Source organism: Podarcis vaucheri (assembly GCF_965113315.1).
Source record: "Podarcis vaucheri genome assembly, chromosome: 17".
NCBI classification, from domain to species: Eukaryota; Metazoa; Chordata; class Lepidosauria; order Squamata; family Lacertidae; genus Podarcis; species Podarcis vaucheri.
In genome coordinates, this window is record NC_138755.1 from 20,915,907 (window position 1) to 20,939,454 (window position 23,548).

At 42.8% G+C, this 23,548-nt stretch overlaps 1 protein-coding gene across 5 annotated transcripts in view; it reads right to left on the reverse strand.

Moving 5' to 3' along the window:
• ERMP1 (endoplasmic reticulum metallopeptidase 1) overlaps positions 1-23,548 on the reverse strand; it is a 39,133-nt gene that overhangs the window by 10,438 nt on the left and 5,147 nt on the right. For all 5 annotated transcript variants that reach the window (XR_014214777.1, XM_082204703.1, XM_082204702.1 and 2 more), the window contains exons 2-13: positions 21,062-21,363; positions 19,951-20,078; positions 16,126-16,231; positions 13,589-13,735; positions 12,217-12,309; positions 11,382-11,594; positions 8,174-8,391; positions 5,946-6,120; positions 4,072-4,262; positions 2,607-2,759; positions 937-1,139; positions 249-364 (exon numbers count right to left, since the gene is read on the reverse strand). Coding sequence is in view for 4 of the 5 variants with exons in the window: in XM_082204703.1 (XP_082060829.1) it covers positions 249-364; positions 937-1,139; positions 2,607-2,759; positions 4,072-4,262; positions 5,946-6,120; positions 8,174-8,391; positions 11,382-11,594; positions 12,217-12,309; positions 13,589-13,735; positions 16,126-16,231; positions 19,951-20,078; positions 21,062-21,363 (2,045 nt within the window). In the remaining variant the exon portion in view is untranslated. The remainder of the gene's footprint in view (positions 1-248; positions 365-936; positions 1,140-2,606; positions 2,760-4,071; positions 4,263-5,945; positions 6,121-8,173; positions 8,392-11,381; positions 11,595-12,216; positions 12,310-13,588; positions 13,736-16,125; positions 16,232-19,950; positions 20,079-21,061; positions 21,364-23,548) is intronic.

Below are 23,548 nucleotides of genomic sequence, written 5' to 3' on the forward strand. Positions count from 1 at the left end.
TAGGGTCATAGATCATCTAGTCCTAACTTCCTGCAATGCAGGAATATGCAGCTGTCCATATGGGGACCAAACCTGCAACCTCTGTGTTATCAGCACCATGCTGACCTATCCAGGCCGCCAGTGACAGGGAATTGTTTGTCAGCAGCCTTCCTCTCAGTATTTTAGGACTAGCATTGCCACCTGCAGAAACCAGAACATCTCCCCAACGGTAAACGGCAAATAAAAATACAATAGCACACACAACTCACCGGTTATTTCAAAGGTGAACTTTGTAGAATCTGACGGCGTTCGCTCTTTGGAGAGAAGCTGAAAGTGAGCTGGTTTCTTGGGAGTGATGGCTGGAGCAGGAAGATACCAATTTTTCCTGCAAGAAGAGGTTGCGTTTAAGATTAATGTGACCCTCCAAAACGGCATTTCTAAAGTACTTTAAATTACTGCTCGGTATTGAATCTGTCCAACTTAAAGACTCTGCACAACACAACTGGTCATATCACAGCGTCAAACACGGATAGGTTTGAAAACTAAAGTTATGGCCTTACAGCCAGCCACAAACACATAAAGTAAATCCAAACGACTATCTTTGTCATATAAAAAAACAAAAACAAACTTTTAAAACCAAACGTGTTGGAATAAATCAACGTTTTGGTTGGCAGATGCCCAAAAGAAAAAAGAATTCTACTTTAAAAAATCCAAAGTTTTCCTAAAAGCTTATGGATTAATCCGTTTTGCATTACTTTCTAGGGAAAACACGCCTTGGTTCTGGAACACTTTGGTTTTGGAACTGACTTCCAGAACGGATTATGTTTGAGAACCAAGGGACGACTGTAAACCTAACCTAAATACCAGTTCACTGTCTGTTTGTTTTTAAAAGCATTACATCCGCTCTCAATCTTATTAAAACACTAAATAGTACATTGAGGAGACGATGTTACCAACTTGAATAAATAGTCCACGGGAAGGATCCAGGGAAATCCACAGAGAGGTGCGCCTTCCTCGCATTTGGTTCTAATGGAATCGTTGAGTTCAGGTATATGAGGAGTGATATGAGATATCCCGCCATAGTCGAGCCCATTAATCCATATTCCAGAATCACTTTTCGCCAACTGCCCGTCCAGGTTATGAAATCTTCGACTCATGTGCTGGAAAAGTGACCCTAAAAGGCTCAGCATAAAATTTTGATTCCGGGTTATCTGTTCAGTGGACTTATTATGACAATCCACAAAGACCAGCCTTAAGGATTTGCACAAACCATACAGTTAAAGCACATGACTTCCCCCAGATAATCCTGGGAACTGAAGTTTGTTGAGGTTTCTGGGAATTGTAGCTCTTGTGCGGGGTAAACTGCCGTTTCCAGGATTCTCTGGGGAAAGCTGTGTGCTTTACGTTTATGGTGTGTACACAGCCCATGTGGTACCATGGAGGCAACAATTTTGCGAGACGAGAGTTTACTTTCCATCTTCAAGGGAAAACCAACTACCAACTTGGGTGGCGTCCAAAATATTTTGCAAGAGGGCATTACAGAATGCTCTGTGGGTCTGAATGTGAGCGAAAGGCCAGCTAAGAATGTACTTGGGAGTTTACCCAGAGACACTATGGAGCCCTATAGGTATATCGGAAACTACAACTAATCCGGAATGCAGCAGCTAGACTGGTGACTCGGAACGGCTGCCGAGACCATATAACACCAGTCCTGAAAGACCTACATTGGCTCCCGGTACATTTCTGAGCACAATTCCAAGTGTTGGTGCTGACCTTTAAAGCCCTAAATGGCCTCGGCCCAGTATGCCTGAAGGAGCGTCTCCACCCCCATCACTCCGAGGGCCTTCTGGCGATTCCCTCACTGCGAGAAGTGAGGTTACAGGGAACCAGGCAAAGGGCCTTCTCAGTAGTGGCACCCGCCCTGTGGAACGTCCTCCCATCAGATGTCAAGGAAATAAGCAACTATATGACTTTTAGAAGACATCCGAAGGCAGCCCTGTTTACGGAAGTTTTTAATGTTTGATGTTTTATCACTTTATTATTATTATTATTAACATTCTGTTGGGAGCCGGCCAGACGGGTGGGGTATAAATAATAATTATTATTACTCCAACGATTGAATTAAGACATACAAATCAACCTTCAGGGTTGACATATAGCTCCAAAGAATCATAGCAGACTAGATGTCATGAGAACATAAGTCTGAGAAGTGTCAATAAATACTTTCCCTTCGGGGATCAATGGGAACTTACTCAGACTCTAACGAGCAATAAATGTACATTTATCAACTTCTGAAGAATATATCAAGGAAGAAATTCCAACTTGTTCCCAAACGGAACCAAATGTTAGTTTCTAAACTCAAACTACTGCAGTTCAAACACAGAACTGCACAAAAAGTCATGGACGGCTATGATAAATACATAAGAGATTTTAAGGGTTGGAAGGTAAGTGTTTCACTACTACAGCATCATCCCAAGTTTCCTGTGTTTATCTCTGGTCCATTTCAGTGGCTACACAGAGCATTATGAGCCAACAGCTTCAAAGACTTGCTGAGTTTCGCTCATTCACCACATCTTTCATTAACAATTGCATGAATACGCCCTCTGCAGCATTAAAGGGTTCCTTACCTGAAGAAAGATTCGCTTTGGTCTGGGGTTTGCAAAATCTGAACTGAACGGGAAGAAGATTCCACTGCAAACCAGGACGAACATGATTGCAGAAACAGTTGCTAACGTTATTATTGACATCTTTGTACTTTTGGCAAGGTAGATGAATTTAAGCTGAAGAACAGGAGAAAAAAACAAGGATAAGAATACTTCATCTATAAACACACATCCAGAAAAGCCAACTAGTGAACCTGCAAGCTTTTGAAATTTAGGTTTATTTAATCGCAAAGACTTCTCCCAAACACAATTCTGCGTGGCAAATCTGGATGAGGGCCTGTGATGTAACAAGGACCACATGGTTTAGGGGACAGGCAGATGGGAGAAAGGGATCTACCAGCAAATCTCTGGACAATTAAGAAAAAAAATCAGCTCCCAACTGTTTTTTTTTAAAAAAAGGCTTTTCTCTCTAAATTAGGCCGCTCGAATGAACAAAGCTTGGGGGAAAACTAGGAGTGGTACTGTAAATGAACTACTGGGCACATGTGCAGAAATCATTCCTGTTTCTTAATTCTAAGGCTAGGAACCTGGTTCCATTCAGTGGGCTTTGGGGTTCCAGCAGAAAGAAAATAAAAGAAATCTGGTCTGCCTATATCTGACTTATAAAGTATCATATTTAAGCAGAGATCTGAACCAGGGCCTTTACTCTCCTTTAGTAAGGTCAGGAGGGAGCAAACTAGCATGGTATTTACTAGTGAGAGGAAAGAAACATTCTGAAAATATCAGCTTTTGTTAAAATATAAGAAAATGTTCCTGCTCCTTAAGGGTTGTGAAGATAGTATTGGCGATGACTGGAGAAATCTAAGATGCTAGAGGAGTTCTGTGCAGAATTTCCAGGGGTTGCAAGTTGGGGTTACGGTTCCCTCCCCTTCCACATAACTTAATGGGCACAATTCATTACGCTAATTCATCTAGATAATTTGCATCTATTCCAGCAGAAACAGCAGATTTGCTGACCTCCCAGTGTCCCGCCGAAAAAACCAAAATTTGTGAACGTGAGCAACTTGCTAACTTTTTTTTGTGTGTGGACATGTTAATTACTCTATTTCGCAAGAGGGAAAACTTAAAAAGCAGCTAATTGAAGCACAGCCCATGGCAATTTGCAATTCACGCACAAGCTCTCGGGCCATACATGTTTCGCAGCTTAAAACAGAAAGATGTTGAGAAAAATGGTCTCGGAAAATTCATGGTCACATGCGCAAAGAAGCCATATGTATTTGCATTTTTATTTTTTGAAAACACAAGAATTGTCACAGCATTTGTTTAACCTACAGATCAAAGGTTCTTAATGCTGGGACCCTATACACTACTTCTCTGCAGTAAGCAGCAATGAATATAACGAGACTTGCTTCCGAGAAAGCATGCCTAGGACTGCACTGTGAATCAGGTGAATTAGTAGAACACAAAGTATTTCTGAAAGCATTCTTACAAAGTAGGAAGACAGAAATATCGTCGCCAAAACGATAAAAGCAGCTACGACGACATCGGGTGGAATTTCTGAACCACTGCGTCCCAAGATGGGAATTAACATTTCAAATATAATCCAGTTGAGGTATAACGAATAGACATGTGGAATAAACATTCCAAGGAGGTAAACTGATAGAAATTTCATTGTGGCACCTGCACTGAGAGAGAGGGGGGGAAAGAAGAAGTTGCTAGCAATATAATAAAAATAATAATAAAATTTTATTTATATCCTACCCTCCCCAGCTGAAGACGGGCTCAGAGCGACTAACAACAATAAAACTAACACAGCAGTCTAAAATCAATTCATTTTAAAATCAATTCAAAATCAAATTAATGGCAACCACTGGGCAACCATTCTGTGAGGATTACCAAAGGAGGGGGTCAGACTGTGCCTTAATAATAATAAAATTTTATTTATTTTATATTTTATATAGAATTCTAGACCTTGCTTCAGATTTAATGTTCTTTCACCACTAACACCAGGGCTGCTGTGCAAGCATGGGCAAGCATGATGAATATGAAATTAAATATACAAAGTTCCACCCACAAAGCGTTCCCTGGAAATAGTCCGTTAAGCAAGCATTCGCTCAATGAGTCCACGAATCCCACCGATTTCCCTCCCCCTTCTGCCATGGTTCCTTCCTAAAATGTTCTGAAGCCGACCAGCAAGAGAGACGAAGGACTGATCTGTCCAATCTCTCCTGCTCTCTGATTCATCCAGTCTTGCTCCCCCCCCCCCTTCTCTGTGGTTTCGGTCTGAAAATGGCTGCCACTGGCCAGCGAAGAACACCAAGTAAGGAAACAGGCAAACTCTGGCTCTTTGGGTGTCTGAATCTGTGGAGTAGATTGTGAGGTTTGGGCATAATTACTTATGTCTGCCTAAGTGAATTTGCAGATAACTGTGTGCACAACAAGTTGCACTAACAGAAGCTTTTGCAAAGCTGGCGGCATAATTGGTTGTGCGACCCATGCAACACGTTGGCGATCAATATACAGTGGTACCTCTGGTTACGTACTTAATTCGTTCCGGAGGTCCGTTCTTAACCTGAAACTGTTCTTAACCTGAAGCACCACTTTAGCTAATGGGGCCTCCCGCTGCCGCCGCGCCGCCGCCACTCGATTACTGTTCTCACCCTGAAGCAAAGTTCTTAACCTGAGGTACTATTTCTGGGTTAGCGGAGTCTGTAACCTGAAGCATATGTAACCTGAAGTGTATGTAACCAGAGGTACCACCGTACACAGAATAGTAAATTATATATTCTTTATCAACCTTCTGAGAAAAATACAAAACGTTAAACAAAGCCACAGAGACCTTCAAACTACCCATCCTAACATGAACTTATAATGTCTGGTTTCAATAGATTTTTCAAATGCTTAACTCAGTCTTTTAGATAAGTTCATGAAGATACCAACAAAAGGTAAGCTCGGTGTTATTCACAATAACGAGAGATGCCAGTGGAGTTGTAGATAGATGTTAATGAAGTTGTAGACGAAGTTGTAGACCACAGGGTGCCGGTGTCTTGCACCTGTTTCGCCCTGGCAGTCCAAGTAATCAAGAGGCCGCTGTTCGCTCCCGATGGGGCCCTTTTACTGGGGCTTGCAGGTAGCACACTCCCCAGGTAGTTTTCCGGGTTTCTAATCTCAAAGTCTTGATACGTATATTGATATTCAATCTTATAGAGAATACTCTTTCTTGGCTTAAGCTTAGGAGACTGATTGGCTTAGTCTCCTAAGCTTAAGCCAAGAAAGAGTATGTAAAGTTCTTTGCAAATATTATCTTTTTGCAATCCTTACAAGAACTCTCAAAGGCAAGTCTCAGAGATATCATCACCATACCTTTTTCTTTCAGTTCCTTATAGGTCATTAATTTTGTGAGCAGTGGAAACACAATCCATATTGCACTGACAAATGCTGAGGAATGTCCTAGGTAAGTAAGCAAAGCCAACATAATTGACCAAAAAACAACTGGAACATCAAAGAAGAGCTCTCCCAGGAACTGTTCGCTTGTATTCTGGGAAAACAAAACAAGCAGACAGAAAAGAGAGGCAAATTTAAATGTCTGTGCATTATGAAATGTAAGCAACAAATTTAAATGTCTGTGCATTATGAAATGTCAGCAACAAACGTTCCAAGTTTCTTAAGAAGCAGACTGGCAGAGCAGTTCTGTGCATATTTGCTTAAAAGTCAAGTCCCACCATGTTCAAAGGAGCTTGTTCTCAGGTAAGCGGATAATCATCTCTGTGTTTTTCTTAATGTTTGTACTTAAACAGCCTAGAGAAATGTGCTATGTTACACAGGGCAGGATTCAACAGTCTCAAGTTCAAGGATGTCCAATTGCAAAACACTATTTTTTCTGACACACACTCAAAAAAATCTTTTTGGGGGGCTGGGCCAGGAGAACTTCTGGAACAGCGTGCAAGGAGACGAAAGGGGGGGACTGTTCCACCTAGCAAGCCAAAATGCTTCTGCTAATGTAAAATTGAAAGAACATAATTAAGACTGCTGCCCCAAACACCACCAATATAAAGCTTGAATTCCTGAGCCAGGGGGATGAAGAGCACAGCCCATTTGTTGCAATTTATAACGTCTTTATTTATTTTTGCACAATGCTTATTGCCAAAGTTGTTATTCTATGAACAGTAACTGGCTCTAATTTATTTAATACAACACAGCCAGACTGGAACAGCATAATTAGATTTACTCCCCCACTTCAGAATGAATGGTGCTTAAAGCACAGAGCTTCTCCTGCCAATGCACTGCCTGCAGTTTCTCTCATACCCACCCACATGAGGCAGCATGCCAAACCTGGAGTTTTTGGATCAACAATTATTAGGCCGATTGCTGAATCTGTGTAAGAGGAGACAGAAAGGAACTTGGCTCCCTAATCTTGCAACCTGGAGAAGAAAGCAGTTCAGTGCGCAGCCGACAGAATTAAGCTATGAGTTTTGCATCTGTGCCCAATTTAAGGGAAGGGGCACAGCTCAGCAGGGCAGCACATGAAAAATCTCCCATGAAAAGAAACAGGTAGCAGGTGATGGGAACAACTACAGTGGTACCTCGGGTTACATATGCTTCAGGTTACAGACTCCGCTAACCCAGGAACAGTGCTTCAGGTTAAGAACTTTGTTTCAGGATGAGAACAGAAATCATGCTCCGGCGGCGCGGCAGCAGCAGGAGGCCCCATAAGCTAAAGTGGTGCTTCAGGTTAAGAACAGTTTCAGGTTAAGTACGGACCTCCGGAACGAATTAAGTATTTAACCCGAGGTACCACTGTACTGCCAAAGACCCCGCAGACCTGCTGCCAGTCGGTGGGAAATAATGGATTAGACAGACCATCAGACTAAGTCAGAATGAGGCAGTCTTGTGACTAAATCCAACACACAGTTAGGCAGGCTTAAATCCACTGGTTTCAATGGGATTTGTTGTTGCTCAGCCGTTTAGTCGTGTCCGACTCTTCGTGACGCCATGGACCAGAGCACGCCAAGCACTTCTGTCTTCCACTGCCTCCTGAAGTTTGGTCAAACTCATGTTTCAATGGGATTACCGTATTTTTCACTCTATAACACGCACCCGACCATAACACACACGTAGTTTTTAGAGGAGGAAAATCCGTAGGCATGCCACCCATAGGCATTCCCTCCATAACACGCACAGACATTTCCCCTTACTTTTTAGGAGGAAAAAAGTGAGTGTTATAGTGCAAAAAATACGGTAAGTTCGCCTAACTCTGTGCTGGATTTAGGCCTACACAGTGGTACCTCAGGTTAAGAACTTAATTCATTCCGGAGGTCCATTCTTAACCTGAAACTGTTCTTAACCTGAAGCACCACTTTAGCTAATGGGGCCTCCCAATGCCACCATGCTGCTGCCGCGCGATTTCTGTTCTCATCCTGAAGCAAAGTTCTTAACTTGAGGTAATATTTCTGGGTTAGCGGAGTCTGTAACCTGAAGCGACTGTAACCTGAAGCGTCTGTAAGCTGAGGTACCACTGTATGTTTATAATTAAAGGAAAACCAGAGAACTGCTATTATTTCAAGTCCTACATTTTTTCATGCCACACTTACTTTGTAATAGAATGTCTTGGCTAATGTATGCAAGAGAATCAGTCCAGCCACGGCTGCAGTTCCATACAGAAGAACGGAGGCATGGAAGTGGGTGTACCAGAAAAGGGAGCGTCCAAGGAGAGAGATGAACACAGCTATGATAAGGACGCCAATCAAGACAGCAAGCCAACTGAGGACTGAGAAGCCAAAGGCGATGGCAAGTTCCTTCAGATAACTCACTGCAGGACGAGAAAGACATGAAGCCCAGATCAATACATTTCTTCTAGCTGGAACTGCCAAGGCTACAGGATCCAAACTAGGCACACCTAACCAAAGGAACAATGATACCTCTCTTTTTCAGAACTGGGTGGTAAATGGCCATGCCTCACCTTTTTGCTATTTATTCTCCAGAGAAGGAGAAAACAAACATGTCCCCTCTTCCATATTGTGGTATCAGTTTCATATTTTTTGACTTGGTAATATGTTGAAATCTTGATGTATGTGTGTGTGTACATTCGTACGCTATGCAAAAGCCTTGGGGACACGGGTGGCGCTGTGGTCTAAACCACTGAGGCTCTAGGGCTTGCCGATCAGAAGGTCGGTGGTTCAAATCCCCAACGGGGTGAGCTCCCATTGCTCTGTCCCAGCTCCTGCCAACCTAGCAGTTCAAAAGCACACCAGTGCAAGTAGATAAATAGGTACCGCTGTGGCGGGAAGGTAAACGGTGATTCAGTGTGCTCTGGTTTCCATCACGGTGTTCCATTGCACCAGAAGCGCTTTAATCATGCTGGCCACATAATAATAATAATAATAATAATAATAATAATAATAATTTATTTATACCCCACCATCTGGCTGAGTTTCCCCAACCACTCTGGGCGGCTTCCAATCGAGTGTTAAAAACAATACAGCATTAAATATTTAAAAAAATCCCTAAACAGGGCTGCCTTCAGATGTCTTCTAAAGATAAGATAGCTGCTTATTTCCGTTCCACAGGGCGGGAGCGACTACCGAGAAGGTCCTGTCTGCTGTCTGCGGACAAACACCAGCTCCCACGGCCTGAAAGCGAGATGAGCACCACACCCCATAGTTGCCTTTGACTGGACTTAACAGTCCAGGGGTCCTTTACTTTTTTTTTTAATGCCAAAACCGCAATGCTCCAGAGGGCAGGACCTGAACCAATGGCTTCAAGTTACAAGAAATGAAATTCCAACTCAGCACCAGGAAGAACTTTCTGACAGTAAGAGCTGTTTGACAGTGGAACAGACTCCCACAAGAGGTGATGGACTCTCCTTCCTTGGAGGTTTTTAAGCAGAGACTGGATGGCCATCTGTAATGTATGATCTGCCTGAGATTCCGGCAATGGACTAGATGACATTGGGGTCCCTTCCAACTCTACAATTGCATCTCAGCCAAGGTGTTTTGGTTTCCTTTTCAAATGAGGCTAACACACTTCTGATGCTCTCTCTGATGCAAACCAACACACGAATGTGTTTACATTAGGGGATGTCCTAAAGTAGAGGACCTTATGCATTATATCTTGCACTGCCCCTTGTATTATGAAGCAAGAGAAAGATTTTTAGCACCTATCATGACAAGGTCCCCTGGCCAGAACCCCTCTGACATGATTTTATATCTCCTTGCAGACACAGATACCGTATTTTTTGCTCTATAAGACTCACTTTTTCCCTCCTAAAAAGTAAGGGGAAATTTGTGTGCGTCTTATGGAGCAAATGCAGGCTGCGTAGCTATCCCAGAAGCCAGAACAGCAAGAGGGTTCGCTGCGCAGCGATCCCTCTTGCTGTTCTGGCTTCTGAGATTCAGAATTTTTTTTTCTTGTTTTCCTTCTCCAAAAACTAGGTGCGTCTTGTGGTCTGGTGCGTCTTATAGAGAGAAAAATACGGTAAGTATGTGACCTGGCATGTAGCACTCTTTGCAACTGCCGCTAGGAAACTTAGAGCAAATTATATAGCCAAGGTAGCCACCAACTGTAAAGGAGATGAATTTATTTGACCCTATCTACATCAAGCTATATTCTATCTTTATCACTAAACTTCGAATATAATTGCACATTGTATTAATTAACATTATTTTTTAATATATTAGTGGCCATGTGATAATTTTAGCTTATAAATTTTATTGTTTAATGTCATAATTTGTATATTAAGGTACTTTTATAGCTCTGTTTAGAATAGGTAATGTCTTGATAACATAAATGTTTTAAGTTTTTTTGTATCAATCCAGTATATTTTCTTTTAATTGTTGAATGATTCTGTGTACATTGTGGCAGCCTTTGGCTATGTGCAATAAAACTGACTGACTGACTGATGCTCTCTCTTTAGTGCATCCTCTCCACCTCCTGCAGTTTAAAACTTGTTAGCGGCTTTCTTGGTAAAATGCGTTAAGCGCAGCAACGAAAACTAAAAGCCAATTTGGGGTAGTGATTACAGCATCGCCCTAGGAGATGGGAGTCCAGGGGGTTGAATCCCCACTCAGCCATGAAGCCTGCTGGTTGACCTTGAGATACTCACTGCCTCTTAGGACTCAGCTATATGGCTGCAAACGAAATGTTTTAAGAGTGTTGTAAAGTGCAATATACAGGTGTGACACCAGGTGGCGATGGCGAGCTATGTCAAATTCCATACATTTCCCGAAACCTTTTTCAAAGAAGCATTTTCAAGACTTTTTAAATATGTGTCTAGGTTCCACCTTAGTCTAACCTACCTCACAAGATGGGGGGGGGAGGTGGAGTGTGTATAGGACCTTGAGCTCCTTGGGGGAAAGCTGGGAAATAAACAAAGTGGTGCCCCGCAAGACGAATGCCTCACAAGACGGAAAACTCGCTAGACGAAAGAGTTTTCCGTTTTGGAGGTGCTTCGCAAAACGAATTTCCTATGGGCTTGCTTCGCAAGACGACAATGTCTTGCAAGTTCCTGCTGGGTTTTTTTCCTCCCCCCCCCTTTTCTAAGCCGCTAAGCCGCTTATCAGCTGATCCGATCAGCAGATAAGCCGCTAAAAGCCGCTAAAAGCCGCTAAAAGCGCTAATCCGCTAATCCTTCAATGGGCTTGCTTCACAAGACGAAAAAACCGCTAGACGAAGAGAATCACAGAACGGATTCTTTTCGTCTTGCGAGGCACCACTGTAAAATGGTAAATAAAGACTTAAGAGAAAGCTATAATCATTCAAAGGGCCCGTTTGCCTGTTCATAAATGGAATTATAACCAGTACCTCTTTTTCTCAGTTGCAATGTTTTTCTCCCCAGATAAAGAAACGCAACGGCTGTAACGATATAGTTCATAATGGAGCCGACACGAGCTGGGTAGGACATAACGAACATGCCAAAGATATCAAAGAAGACAACATTTCCATGTCGATATTCATGAGATTTGGCCAGTTTGTCCGACTCCGCTAAGTACTTTAGCACACCCAAAATATTGTCACCTTTGGGGAAAAATATGAGCATATATTTAGAATTCGTCTCTCTCCCCCCCGCCCCCCCCCATACATTGTTTTCACATAAAATTCCACACATGGCATCACAAAACAAAATAGGAATTGGAACTTTATGATCAAAAGGAGTAAAAACAAAAAACAAAGGAAAGTGACCCTATAACCGGACTTTATGCAAGCATTCTCAGTACTATAAGAACATTACAGACTGAAACTCTTAAACTGAAACTCTATGTATTTTCTCTAAAATGTAGAGCAAACTAAGGCAAAAAGGAAAAATAATTCTCCAACTGAAACTCAATGCCAAGGATGATAAAAGAAAGCAGATGAAGGCGTAACCAGGAGATAGCTAAAAGTATGTAAAATCAGGGTGTGAAATCTATAAATTGCCTTCACTGATTAAAGTATACAATCCACGTAGTGTAAGCTGCCCAACTCATAGAGCCAATTAATTCCTACCCACCCCAGTGATATTTTGGATTTCCTTCCCCACAGGTTTGATTTCTTTGGAATACTAAAGCACGCCTGTGGCTTTGAGTTGCAACAACCAGCGTGCAAAGCAATGTTTTGATTTAAATTGCTATAAAATCCCTGAGAAACTCGGAGTACCAACCTGCTCTCTGAATAGAATCTGTCAGAATTCGGTCTGCAGTGTCGTATTTTGTGTGGTAGATGTAACCATTTTCAATGAAAGCCAGGTCTATCCCTGTCGATATAATTTAATGGTAATGTGATCAAACTAAAAAATAGCCAAGGTGTTATTTAACTAAACCAAATAACTTTCCACAAAACGAAATGAATTGCTTATATACCCATCTCTTTCCCCAAATGCAAATTTGCATGTTCACCCGTGACCTCTGGCCTCCCCCTTCATTTCTCCTGTGCCCGGCACAGAGATCAACAGGGGCTGCAGGAATCGAGAGAAGCCTTGGCTGGCTTCGCGGTTTTCCCTGCATTGTGATTTTTGCATAGCACACATGCACCATAATTTGCAATATATTGCCAGGTCAAAAATTAAGAAACTGATATCACGATATGGACCTCAAACCAGTTTTGACGATATAGTGATATATCTGAAGGAGCGTCTCCACCCCCATCGTTCTACCCGGACACTGAGGTCCAGCGCAGAGGGCCTTCTGGCGGTTCCCTCACTGTGAGAAGCAAAGCTACAGGGAACCAGGCAGAGGTCCTTCTCAGTAGTGGCCCCCGCCCTGTGAAACGCCCTCCCACCAGATGTCAAAGAGATAAACAACTGCCTGACATTTAGAAGACATCTGAAGGCAGCCCCGTTCAGGGAAGTTTTTAATGTGTGACATTTCAATGTATTTTTAATCTTTGTTGGAAGCCGCCCAGAGTGGCTGGGGAAACCCAGCCAGACGGGCGGGGTACAAATAATAAAATTATTATTATTATTATTATTATTATTATTATTATTATTATTATTAAATTGAAGGGGGAGCATTGACTGGATGGTTCCTCTGCCCAGCTCTGCCAGCCTCTGCCTGCAGTGAGGCACCAGAATTTCTGTCCCCCGTGGCAGAGCCACTAGAGCCAGAGTTGACCCCACTGTCATTATTTGACTGATGTCTCCCTGCCTTCCACCCTGGTTGGTGCGAGCAACAGGGTTCTGGATACAGCAGCAGCTCTGGCACAGAATCACACCTCACCACTGCCCTGAATGGGTCTGGATTGTCCTGGAACAGGATCAAGATTCTAAGTGCTTTCAAGTTGCAGTTTATTGCTGTTGCTTCGAAATCTGTGCACCCTGTGCCCCTTTGCCATTAGTTATATCGCCCCAGGAAAGAAATGCCTGAAATTCTTTCGAGCGCTGGATGGCTAAGTCTGCACCCTAACGCTCCAGACCACACGTTTCTGTTTGCACGGCTCACAGAAGAGAACCACCTTTTTCTACCTTCTTTCTTTCGTTCTCCTGCACACACAAGGAAGCAGAAATAAAGGCCCAACCAAACGGTCAAGCAACCTACCTGGAACGTTGCCGAAATCTCTGTAAATGCGGAAATCTGTTTCTGCGGGGATAATGCCACTCTGAAACACTTCCTGAGCCACGACACAACCAAAAGGGTGCTTTGCAGCAGAGATATATGCTTGCACCAGCCAGGGGTTTTCAGGTCCTGGAATAATTAGGAAACAATTGCAAAAATGAAGAATTGCCCGATTTTAAATTTGCGCTCTGTATTTGATCTGTAGCTTGACCTATCACAAAGACACAGGGTTGACTCATACAGCTACATTTATTTACCTGGACCTCTCGATCCCATATTGCTCAGTAGCATCTCCACCCCAATGTTCTGCTCCGAGGTCCTTCGGGCGGTTCCCTCACCGCGAGAAGTGAAGTTACAGGGAACCAGGCAGAGGGCCTTCTCGGTGGTGGCGCCTGCCCTGTGGAACGCCCTCCCATCAGATGCCAAGGAAATAAACAACTATCTGACTTTTAGAAGACATCTGAAGGCAGTCTTGTTTAGAGAAGCTTTTAATGTTTAATGTTTTATCGTGTTTTTAATATTCTGTTGGGAGATGCCCAGAGTGGCTGGGGAAACCCAACCAGATGGTCGGGGTAGAAATAATAAATGGTGGTGGTGGTGATGATGATGATGATTATCCAGAGAAGGTCTTCAGAGGTCATAGCCAGGGGAATCTGGGTCAGGAAACATTTCCTTTGTGGACCTCCTTTACGTATCTTAATGTTGAAACCGTAAGGTGGGGATATTATGCAGAGCAAGAAACTGCGTCGATGACACCTGTGTTTTTAGTTCCAGCATAGCTAAAGGCAAATACAAATAGTCCCGAAATTTGGATTTACAGGAAGTAATTTGTGCTGGATCCAGAGACCTTTGACCTTGAGGAAGGGTCGAACAACAGCCGCTTCCCATTGTAGCCCCTTTGTGCTTCCCCAAAAAAATCTGCTTCAGAGGGTTGGGAGACCATTGGGAACAGATGGAGATGGGAATTGCATAGAAGCTTCCACTGGATCTCAGCCTCTTCCATAAACATTTCATTTATTCATTTTTATTTTATTAAATATAGATCCTCCCAAGGGAGCCCCAGATCCTGCTATTTGAAGAAGGGGTTGAACTGAACCCAACGCCTTTAGCTGCAACCCCCCCCATCAACTGTGAACTGTATCGATGCTCAAATTGTTTCCTTGTAATCCAAATTTCAGGGATATTTGCATTAATCTTTAGCAATACTGGAACTAAAAACACAGGCAGAAGTACTTCTGAACGAACTACTTGCTCTTTTGTGTCGTTGCCTGATGGGAGCAATGTTTTGATACATTGACTATTTTTTCTCTCTCTCTCCATAAAAACCTTCCCCAGAGAGCTTTACAAGCTCAGCTGAAACAGTAATAATAAAAATAAACAACAGTGTTCAGTCAGCAATCATACATCCATTCAAACAAACAAACAAACAATAAAAGCAATTCAATCAATATAAAATAATCCAATAGCAGAGGAGGAAAGATGAACGCATTTCTAGTGTCTAGAATTCTATTTGTGTCATTCTTTGAGTCAGTGTTTGCAAGAATAGCAATAAATATTAACATAGTGGAACACGGGCAAGCGTCCCAAACCAAATTGCTGCTGGTAAATATGCCTCCTACATTGTTCTTGTAATTATGCAGGAGAAGAGAATACTTGAAATTGCAGTTAAAGATACAGAGATTATTAGTGAGACTCAGAAAAAAGTTAAGCATGTGCAGAGGTTACTCTTTGATACTTAAACTTCTTGTAATCACCCCGAGGCAGAAGCATACACAAAACTGCAACTGCAGGTTTATCTACTATGTAGGAGTAGATTCCTGCTATAACAAAAGGGGGGGAGGGGATTTTTCAGGCCAAAAGCATACGAACTGAATAGAACTTGAAACTAACTCTATTAATGACCAGTGTTTAGACGGGTAAAGAAAAAGCGATTTATATGCATTGTATTGCGAGATAATATTGTGCCACCAGGTGGCAACATGGAGTCCTGGTTTTTCTCTACCTGTTTTCCCTGTTTAAATTTACAACACTTTAAACCGAAACGCTTCTTTGCCGCGTCTAGATCCAGCCTCGATTTCTGCCATTTTACACAGGCCTTATGTAAGAAATTCATTCACTTTTGCTGATCTTTCAAACATGTTCCCGTTTAATACAGAAATTCGGGCACATCTAGAGTTGCCAAACCAGTTTAAATGCTAGCTGGAACATCAAGGGGCTGAACGGTTTACTATTAACCTTCTCTGAATATCAGATCAGATGACTTAAGAACAAGGATAACTAATTCAGTCAGCAATTATTCTGACTGTGGGGGAAAAAAAACCTGATTTCCCCACCTTTAATTTTACACCTGTTTGCTTTCGCCAGAGCCACGATGAAAGTTCAACTATATGATAACCTTTTAAACATAATAATAACAACAATGGATTCTGCACCAGTTGTATTCGAGTAGAGTTTGGTTTTGGATTTGTTTGTTTTCTTTAAAAAAAAAAAAGCATGATAGGGGATATTGAGCCTCTTACCTGTCTGAAACACAAGTTCCTTCCCTCCTACTCCAGCAGCCTCCAGATTAATAAATGCTCTAACTGATTTAGCCCAGGGGTGCTGAGTAATGAAGCCATGACTAGCCTTGATGAGAAGCAAAAACAAGAAACGTCAAACATGGCAAGACATTTGAATCAGCCTCTCATCACACAAAAGCAATTCTGGTTATAATAATAATAATAATAATAATAATAATAATAATAATAATAATTTATTATTTATACCCCGCCCATCTGGCTGGGCTTCCCCAGCCACTCTGGGCGGCTTCCAAAAGAATATTAAAATACTATAATACATCAAACATTAAAAGCTTCCCGAAACTAGGCTGCCTTCAGATGTCTTCTAAAAGCCTGGTAGTTGTTGTTCTCTTTGACATCTGGTGGGTGGGCGTTCCACAGGCAAGGCGCCACTACCGAGAAGGCCCTCTGCCTGGTTCCCTGTAGCTTTGCTTCTCGCAGTGAGGGAACCGCCAGAAGGCCCTCGGTGCTGGGGGTGGAGACGCTCCTTCAGGTATACTGGACCGAGGCCGTTTAGGGCTTTAAAGGTCAGCACCAACACTTTGAATTGTGCTCGGAAACGTATTGGGAGCCAATGTAGGTCTTTCAAGACCGGTGTTATGTGGTCTCTGCGGCCACTCCCAGTCACCAGTCTAGCTGCCGCATTCTGGATTAGCTGCAGTTTCCGAGTCACCTTCAAAGGTAGCCCCACGTAGAGTGCATTGCAGTAGTCCAAGCGGGAGATAACCAGAGCATGCACCACTCTGGCGAGACAGTCCGCAGGCATATAGGGTCTCAGCCTACGTACCAGATGAAGCTGGTAAACAGCTGCCCTGGACACAGATTTGACCTGTGCCTCCATGGACAGCTGTGAGTCCAAAATGACTCCCAGGCTGCGCACCTGGTCCTTCAGGGGCACAGTTACCCCATTCAGGACCAGGGAGTCCTCCACACCTGCCCGCCTCCTGTCCCCCAAAAACAGTACTTCTGTCTTGTCAGGATTCAACCTCAATCTGTTAGCCGCCATCCAACCTCCAACCGCTTCCAGGCACTCACACAGGACCTTCACTGCCTTCACTGGTTCTGATTTGAAAGAGAGGTAGAGCTGGGTATCATCTGCATACTGATGAACACCCAGCCCAAATCCCCTGATGATCTCTCCCAGCGGCTTCATGTAGATGTTAAAAAGCATGGGGGAGAGGACAGAACCCTGAGGCACCCCACAAGTGAGGGCCCAGGGGTCTGAACACTCATCCCCCACCACCACTTTCTGAACACGGCCCAGGAGAAAGGAGCAGAACCACTGTATAACAGTGCCCCCAGCTCCCAGCCCCTCAAGACTGTCCAGAAGGATGTTATGGTCGATGGTATCAAATGCCGCTGAGAGATCCAGCAGAACTAGGAAACAGCTCTCACCTTTGTCCCTAGCCCGCTGGAGATCATCAACCAGTGCGACCAAGGCAGTTTCAGTCCCATGATGAGGCCTGAATCCCGACTAGAAGGGATCCAAATGGTCTGCTTCTTCGAGGCGTGCCTGGAGTTGTTCAGCAACCACTCACTCAATCACCTTGCCCAAGAATGGAAGATTTGAGACTGGGCAATAGTTGGTTCTCACAAAACGTTAGGAGACAGTGTTGTAAGGCAAGTAAATAACTTGTCGCAAGAGCACAGAACTAGCTAAACTGCAAAATGTCCGACGGGGCTTCTGTGCCTTCCGATTGGCTGCTGGAGCTTCCTTTTGAAGGCAGCAAGAGGGCTGGGGGGGGCATCAAATTTTGGCCTCGCATTGAAAACGCTTTAAGCGTTTTGAAAAATAGTTTGAATTTGCCATAAGCTCCCCATCGCCATCTAGTGTCACGTTTGTACAATGTGCACTTAACACACACTTAAAACGTTCTATTTGCAGTCGTGACCAACTCTGGGGTTGCGGCGCTCATCTCGCTTTATTGGCCAAGGGAGCCGGCGTACAGCTTCCAGGTCATGTGGCCAGCATGACTAAGCCGCTTCTGTCGAACCAGAGCAGCACATGGAAACACCGTTTACCTTCCCGCCGGAGCGGTACCTATTTATCTACTTGCACTTTGACATGCTTTCGAACTGCTAGGTTGGCAGGAGCAGGGACCGAACAATGGGAGCTCACCCCGTCACGGGGATTCGAACCGCCGACCTTCTGATTGGCAAGTCCTAGGCTCTGTGGTTTAACCCACAGCGCCACCCATGCCCCGAGCTTTTTTTAGGGGGGCATTAATTGTTGAGCTTTTTGAAGGGGGGAAGGCCAAAGTTTTTCAACTTTTTTTTTTTTAAGAATAATTTCTATTAAGTTTTCCATTTTAACAATCCAATCAAATCACATTAAATATTCCAAATTATACAAATACATATCATAAAGTCCAAATATTTTGCCAAATTATAAATTTTTGTTGGGGCTTCCCATGCTTCAAGGTTCTACTGCCTTGAGTTTCCAATAGTTCCTTCTTTAAAACTTCCTGCTGTTATCCTTCTTTCTTTCATAGCCTCTGAGTTGCTCCCACAGGCGAGCTGAAGGGAACAATAATATGCTTCTGTGTGAACATTGTATGACTCTCCCTTTTTTTTTTTTTGCAGCTGGTAAGTCTTTTATTTGCAGTATGTCCTCACACGCTGGTATTTATGCCGATTCAATCCAAAAGTCCTTCTCTGGTTGCAGACGCCATCTTCTCTCAGTTCTGATGAAATAAAGTCTAGGCGTTTGCTCATTAATTTTCTCTGACAGGTTGCCAAATCGGACTTGAAATACAGCTATAATAACAAAGTAAGAGCTCGCCTCTCCCTATGAATATTAATCTCTGCAACTCAATCTGTCTCATAATGGCAGATCCCGATTAAATAGCGTGTCACAGGAGAGTCTTTTATCTTCTTCCAAGTATTTCAAAGAGCAAAGGCTTTAGTTAATGTTATTATTTCCACACAGTTTATATTTCCCAATCTCACTTGGTATAGGTAATGTAGACGGTTCTTCTGGGGGGGAGGGTTGTTAGCTATTATCGTAGTAGAAAAAGAAAAACTTTTATCCCCCCTCCTTTCCTTTCCGTTCCAACATACCAGTTTAGATGTTATTCTTTGATGTCATCTTTCTTCCTCCCGTCACTCTTGGCACCTCAGTGGCTGTAGTTGGCAGATTAATTACCCTTTCTTCACCCAAAGCATATCCAAAATTCTTAAATCCAATTTTTTATCTTAAAAGTTTTTCAACTTTTCTTGGGGGCTAACAATTAACTGCAACGCTAACATGCGCGCAAAGCAGACTACAAAAGATTGACCTTACGACGCTATGTAGGGACAGAGCAAGGAGGCAGGGGTCAGAAACATTCAAAATACTTTACTTTTCTTCCCGCAATCGATAAGGGTCCCGCAATCGCCCAAGAATCTACCTGTCGATTGCGGTCGACCGATTGGACATCACTGCTCTACACGAAACTGCTGGGAAAGGATTTGGGGTTTATGGTGCCAACAGTATGTAGAGGACACCAGAGCTACTGCAAAACATGGCAGCAGCCAAAGTAAGCGGCTCTTGCATTTGCCCTTCCTCTGCTTCTTCTCCTGCCCCTCCTCTGAAAACTTTTTTAATGCATTGATGCTGCTAATGCCATCCTGTATTCTTTTCACTGACTGGCTTCAGGTGGGAGCCAATCTCACTGTTTTCATACACATTGTTGAGTCACTCTGAGGACCTTCAGATGCAAAATATAAACCAATACTATAAAGAAATGCAGTTGTTTTGTTTTCTGATTTTTCACTGATTTTTTTGTTTCATAAATCCACGTTTACCTGCAAGACACTCTCTTCTGCACCATTAAACAGGAATATGACAGCATGCTGCAATGGTTTGGGTGATTTGGAAAGGGTGTGCAGTATCTCAAGCATCACAGAACAGCTGACTGCATCATCACTGGCCCCTTAAAATGAAAATATACAGAGCGCAATCAATTTATGTGTATTGATGCACAACTGCTGCACAATTTTTTAAAACCTCATTTGAGTAAAACGCCTTAAAAAAAGGTTTTCTTTCAGCCTTGTATTGTTACATGAAAACACCCTAAGAGGATTATGGAAACGAAACGAAGAATTTCCTCCCTCCTTGCCAATTGTAAGTGCTTGAAAGCGCTTGGCATAAAATCAGATGCAGTCCTTCCTTTCGCTAGCATTTCAAAAAGCAAAAGGAAAATGACTGTGTAAAAGCACAAAAATATCAAGAGAGTTCTGAGCCAGGATGGCCTTTGACATTTTAATAGTTTTATAAAACTACTGAGCGTTTTTTAAAACAAAAAAGCAAACAAACAAAAAACTACTGTGCAAAAATTTCATTACCCCGATTCAGAAAAGTCTGTGGGATAAGCCTTTGTAGGCAGGTTAAGTCTTGTTAACAAAATTACGTTTAGGTAAGAGGTCTTTTGCCTTTTATAAAATGTTAAGCTGGATAACCAGTAAATTACAACTAATTTTAAATCTGCAGAAAAAGTAAAAGTGGGGGGGGGGGATGTATACAAATTCACCCCATTAATATAAGCTTTTGAAAAGTAAAAATATTCTCATTGTGCTGTGAAGCTGACGATGTCTACAAAGTACCCAACAACTAAGACTTACAAAGCATATAAGGTAAAGGTAAAGGGACCCTTGGCCGTTAGGCTCAGTGGTTTACACCACAGCGCCACTTGCGTCCCTTTTACAAAGCATAAGCAACTTTAAATAAAATATTTCGGCCAGCTCAATAAATTGCATTTGTGGAGAATTCTTAGAAATTTCTCCACCAGAATCAGTGAATAGAAAGATCTGGGCCTTCGCTGGGGTCCACCTCTTAAAGAAAGGGGGAAACACAAATTTCTTGCGAAGTGGCAGCCCCCCTGCCCCCATTATACAAAATTTTTCTGACGTTACCTACCGACAGTATGTGGTACAGAGTCAAAGTGGCAGTTGGAGAGCACCGAATGCTCTGCTCCAGTCCTGGGTTCCAGCTTGACCACGACATTAGTAATGTTGTCATAGTAACTGGTAAAGCCTCCAAGAAAATCAATACTGAAGGTGCCCGTGGGCCTCTGGATATCGACAGAGATGGTATGGACATGACTGCTTTGAGTTTCAATAGCTTTAACTTGTTCCAAGAGGTAGTTGACTGTGAAGATTTCGTTTTCCGGACTTCCAACTGCTCTGGGTCCAATTGCAGTAATGTTTTCTAGGTAAGTCCTGTAGGAGACCATAACATGGCATTAGAATAATGTATTAAAACCCACAAATGCATGCAAACTCAGCTCCAAAAGAGCAGCTACTCCTAACAGGCCACTGAAGAGAAAGCTAGATCTGTTGGTGTGAACAATGACATAATTGCAAGAACATTCCTTAAGCTATTAGGGCATGGGTAGGCAAACTAAGGCCCGGGGCCCAGATCCGGCTCAATCGCCTTCTAAATCAGGCCCGTGGATGGTCCGGAAATCAGCGTATTTTTACATGAGTAGAATGTGTCCTTTTATTTAAAATGCATCTCTGGGTTATTTGTGGGGCATAATAATTCGTTCTCTTTTTTTTCTTTCCAAAATATAGTCCGGCCCCCCACAAGATCTGAGGGACAGTGGACCGGCCCCCTGCTGGAAAAGTTTGCTGACCCCTGACAGGGCCAATGGGGCTTAACGTTCCACTGACTACCAAAGGAGGAGAACAAAATGTCCGTTTAGCAGCTTAGTCTCCATGCACCACTGAAGACAGGCTAGAAATATGTTAAATAGCAGTACAAATATGGGCACATTACTGATTGTAATACTTCAAAGGAACAAGAGGGACATCTAGTGATGCCCACCCACCCAACTGTGCAACAGATTCCTGCCTGAGCAAATAGGTCTTCCCTTTCTTCCTCGGCCGCCCCATAGCCTCCTGTGCCCCCACACCAGAATCTCCTCTGCCAACTCTATGGAGAAGATCTTGTGGCTGTAGGGTTGCTGGGGGAAGAAGAGGAAGAAGATGAAGAGGAAGAAGAAGAAGAAGAAGACATCAGCTCACACAAAACTTGGATGTCACCCAATGTTTACAGTGATTATGCCCAGAGATTTTTTTAAAACCCATTCATATTTCATGAACACTGGAATCTGGCAATCTTCCACCTATGTGGGGTTATTCGATTTATCCTCACACCAATGTGGACTACCTCAAGCCCACTCAGTGAGTTTCATACTTAACTGAGGGTGTAACCTACCGTAGGTCCAACTCTGTATTAAATATACCATATGTATCTTTCCACTCACCCCACTTCGCTTCGGATCCCCGAAAAAGGGTTTCCCTGCGAGTAGGGGAGGCGCTCTTCATGTCAGCCGAACCCCACGATCCCAGGCTTCCTCCGCCTGGGATTTTTGAGGGGTCTCCGCCTTTGCCGCGGCGGCAAGACCCGATTTTCGCGGAGCGGGTTCCTCTCGGTCAGAGGAACTCTGCCATTGCCGATGGCGCTAACCCGGAAGTCCTGAAGCAAAGTTCTTAACCTGAGGTACTATTTCTGGGTTAGCGGAGTCTGTAACCTGAAGCTTATGTAACCTGAGGTACCACTGTAATCAGGTTTCAAAAAGTCGCCCGTAATGTGAGCATACACCTAGGAATCTGAAATATTTATTCGCAGTGACTTGCACAAGATTGGTTCAAGAGTACTGAAGCAACAAGTGACACAGACTTTTAGCACATGGTTCTCCTAAATTTGACTCAAGGAATGGAAAGTGTTGGTGTTGGGGAGACGAGGAGGTGATAAGAATATTTTAAAAGTTGTTTTTCTATACCATGTTCCTTACAGTCACACTCATTTCTACGGGTCCCACGCGAAAATGTTAACAGAAGCCTTGCTCCACCCTCCGCTTCTCAATGTGTATTGTATTGTTTTATGTACTGTGGCTTGCCGTTGTTTTATTGATTATAGTTTTGATATTATTGTAACTGTTTAGTGGATTTCTGTTTAACTTTTATATGCTGATATTATTATTTTATACTATTCTAATGATTGTTGAATGTTACTTTTTTGATGGAGGTTGCCTATTTTAAAGTTATGTTTTATTATCACATTTTTGTATTGCATTAGATTGTTAGAAGATGTACATTTTGTTTCTTCAGCTTGTAAACCGCCTTGAGTGCTGTAAGATAGAAAGGCGGTATACAAATTAAAAAATGAAAATGAAATGAATGCTAGAACCCATAAATACAAATTGGGACACTTTCCCTTGTTTATACTAATACTGAATTGTTACAGAAAAGCAGCCTTTGTAAACCACTTGGAGGTTCCTTCTATAACCAAGAAATAATATAATTTTTTATGAAATAAATAAATAAATAAAAGCCACTTCAGCTGAAACTCTGTCTACACTCCACAACTGTGTGTCTATATTTTGGATTTGCTCTGAAT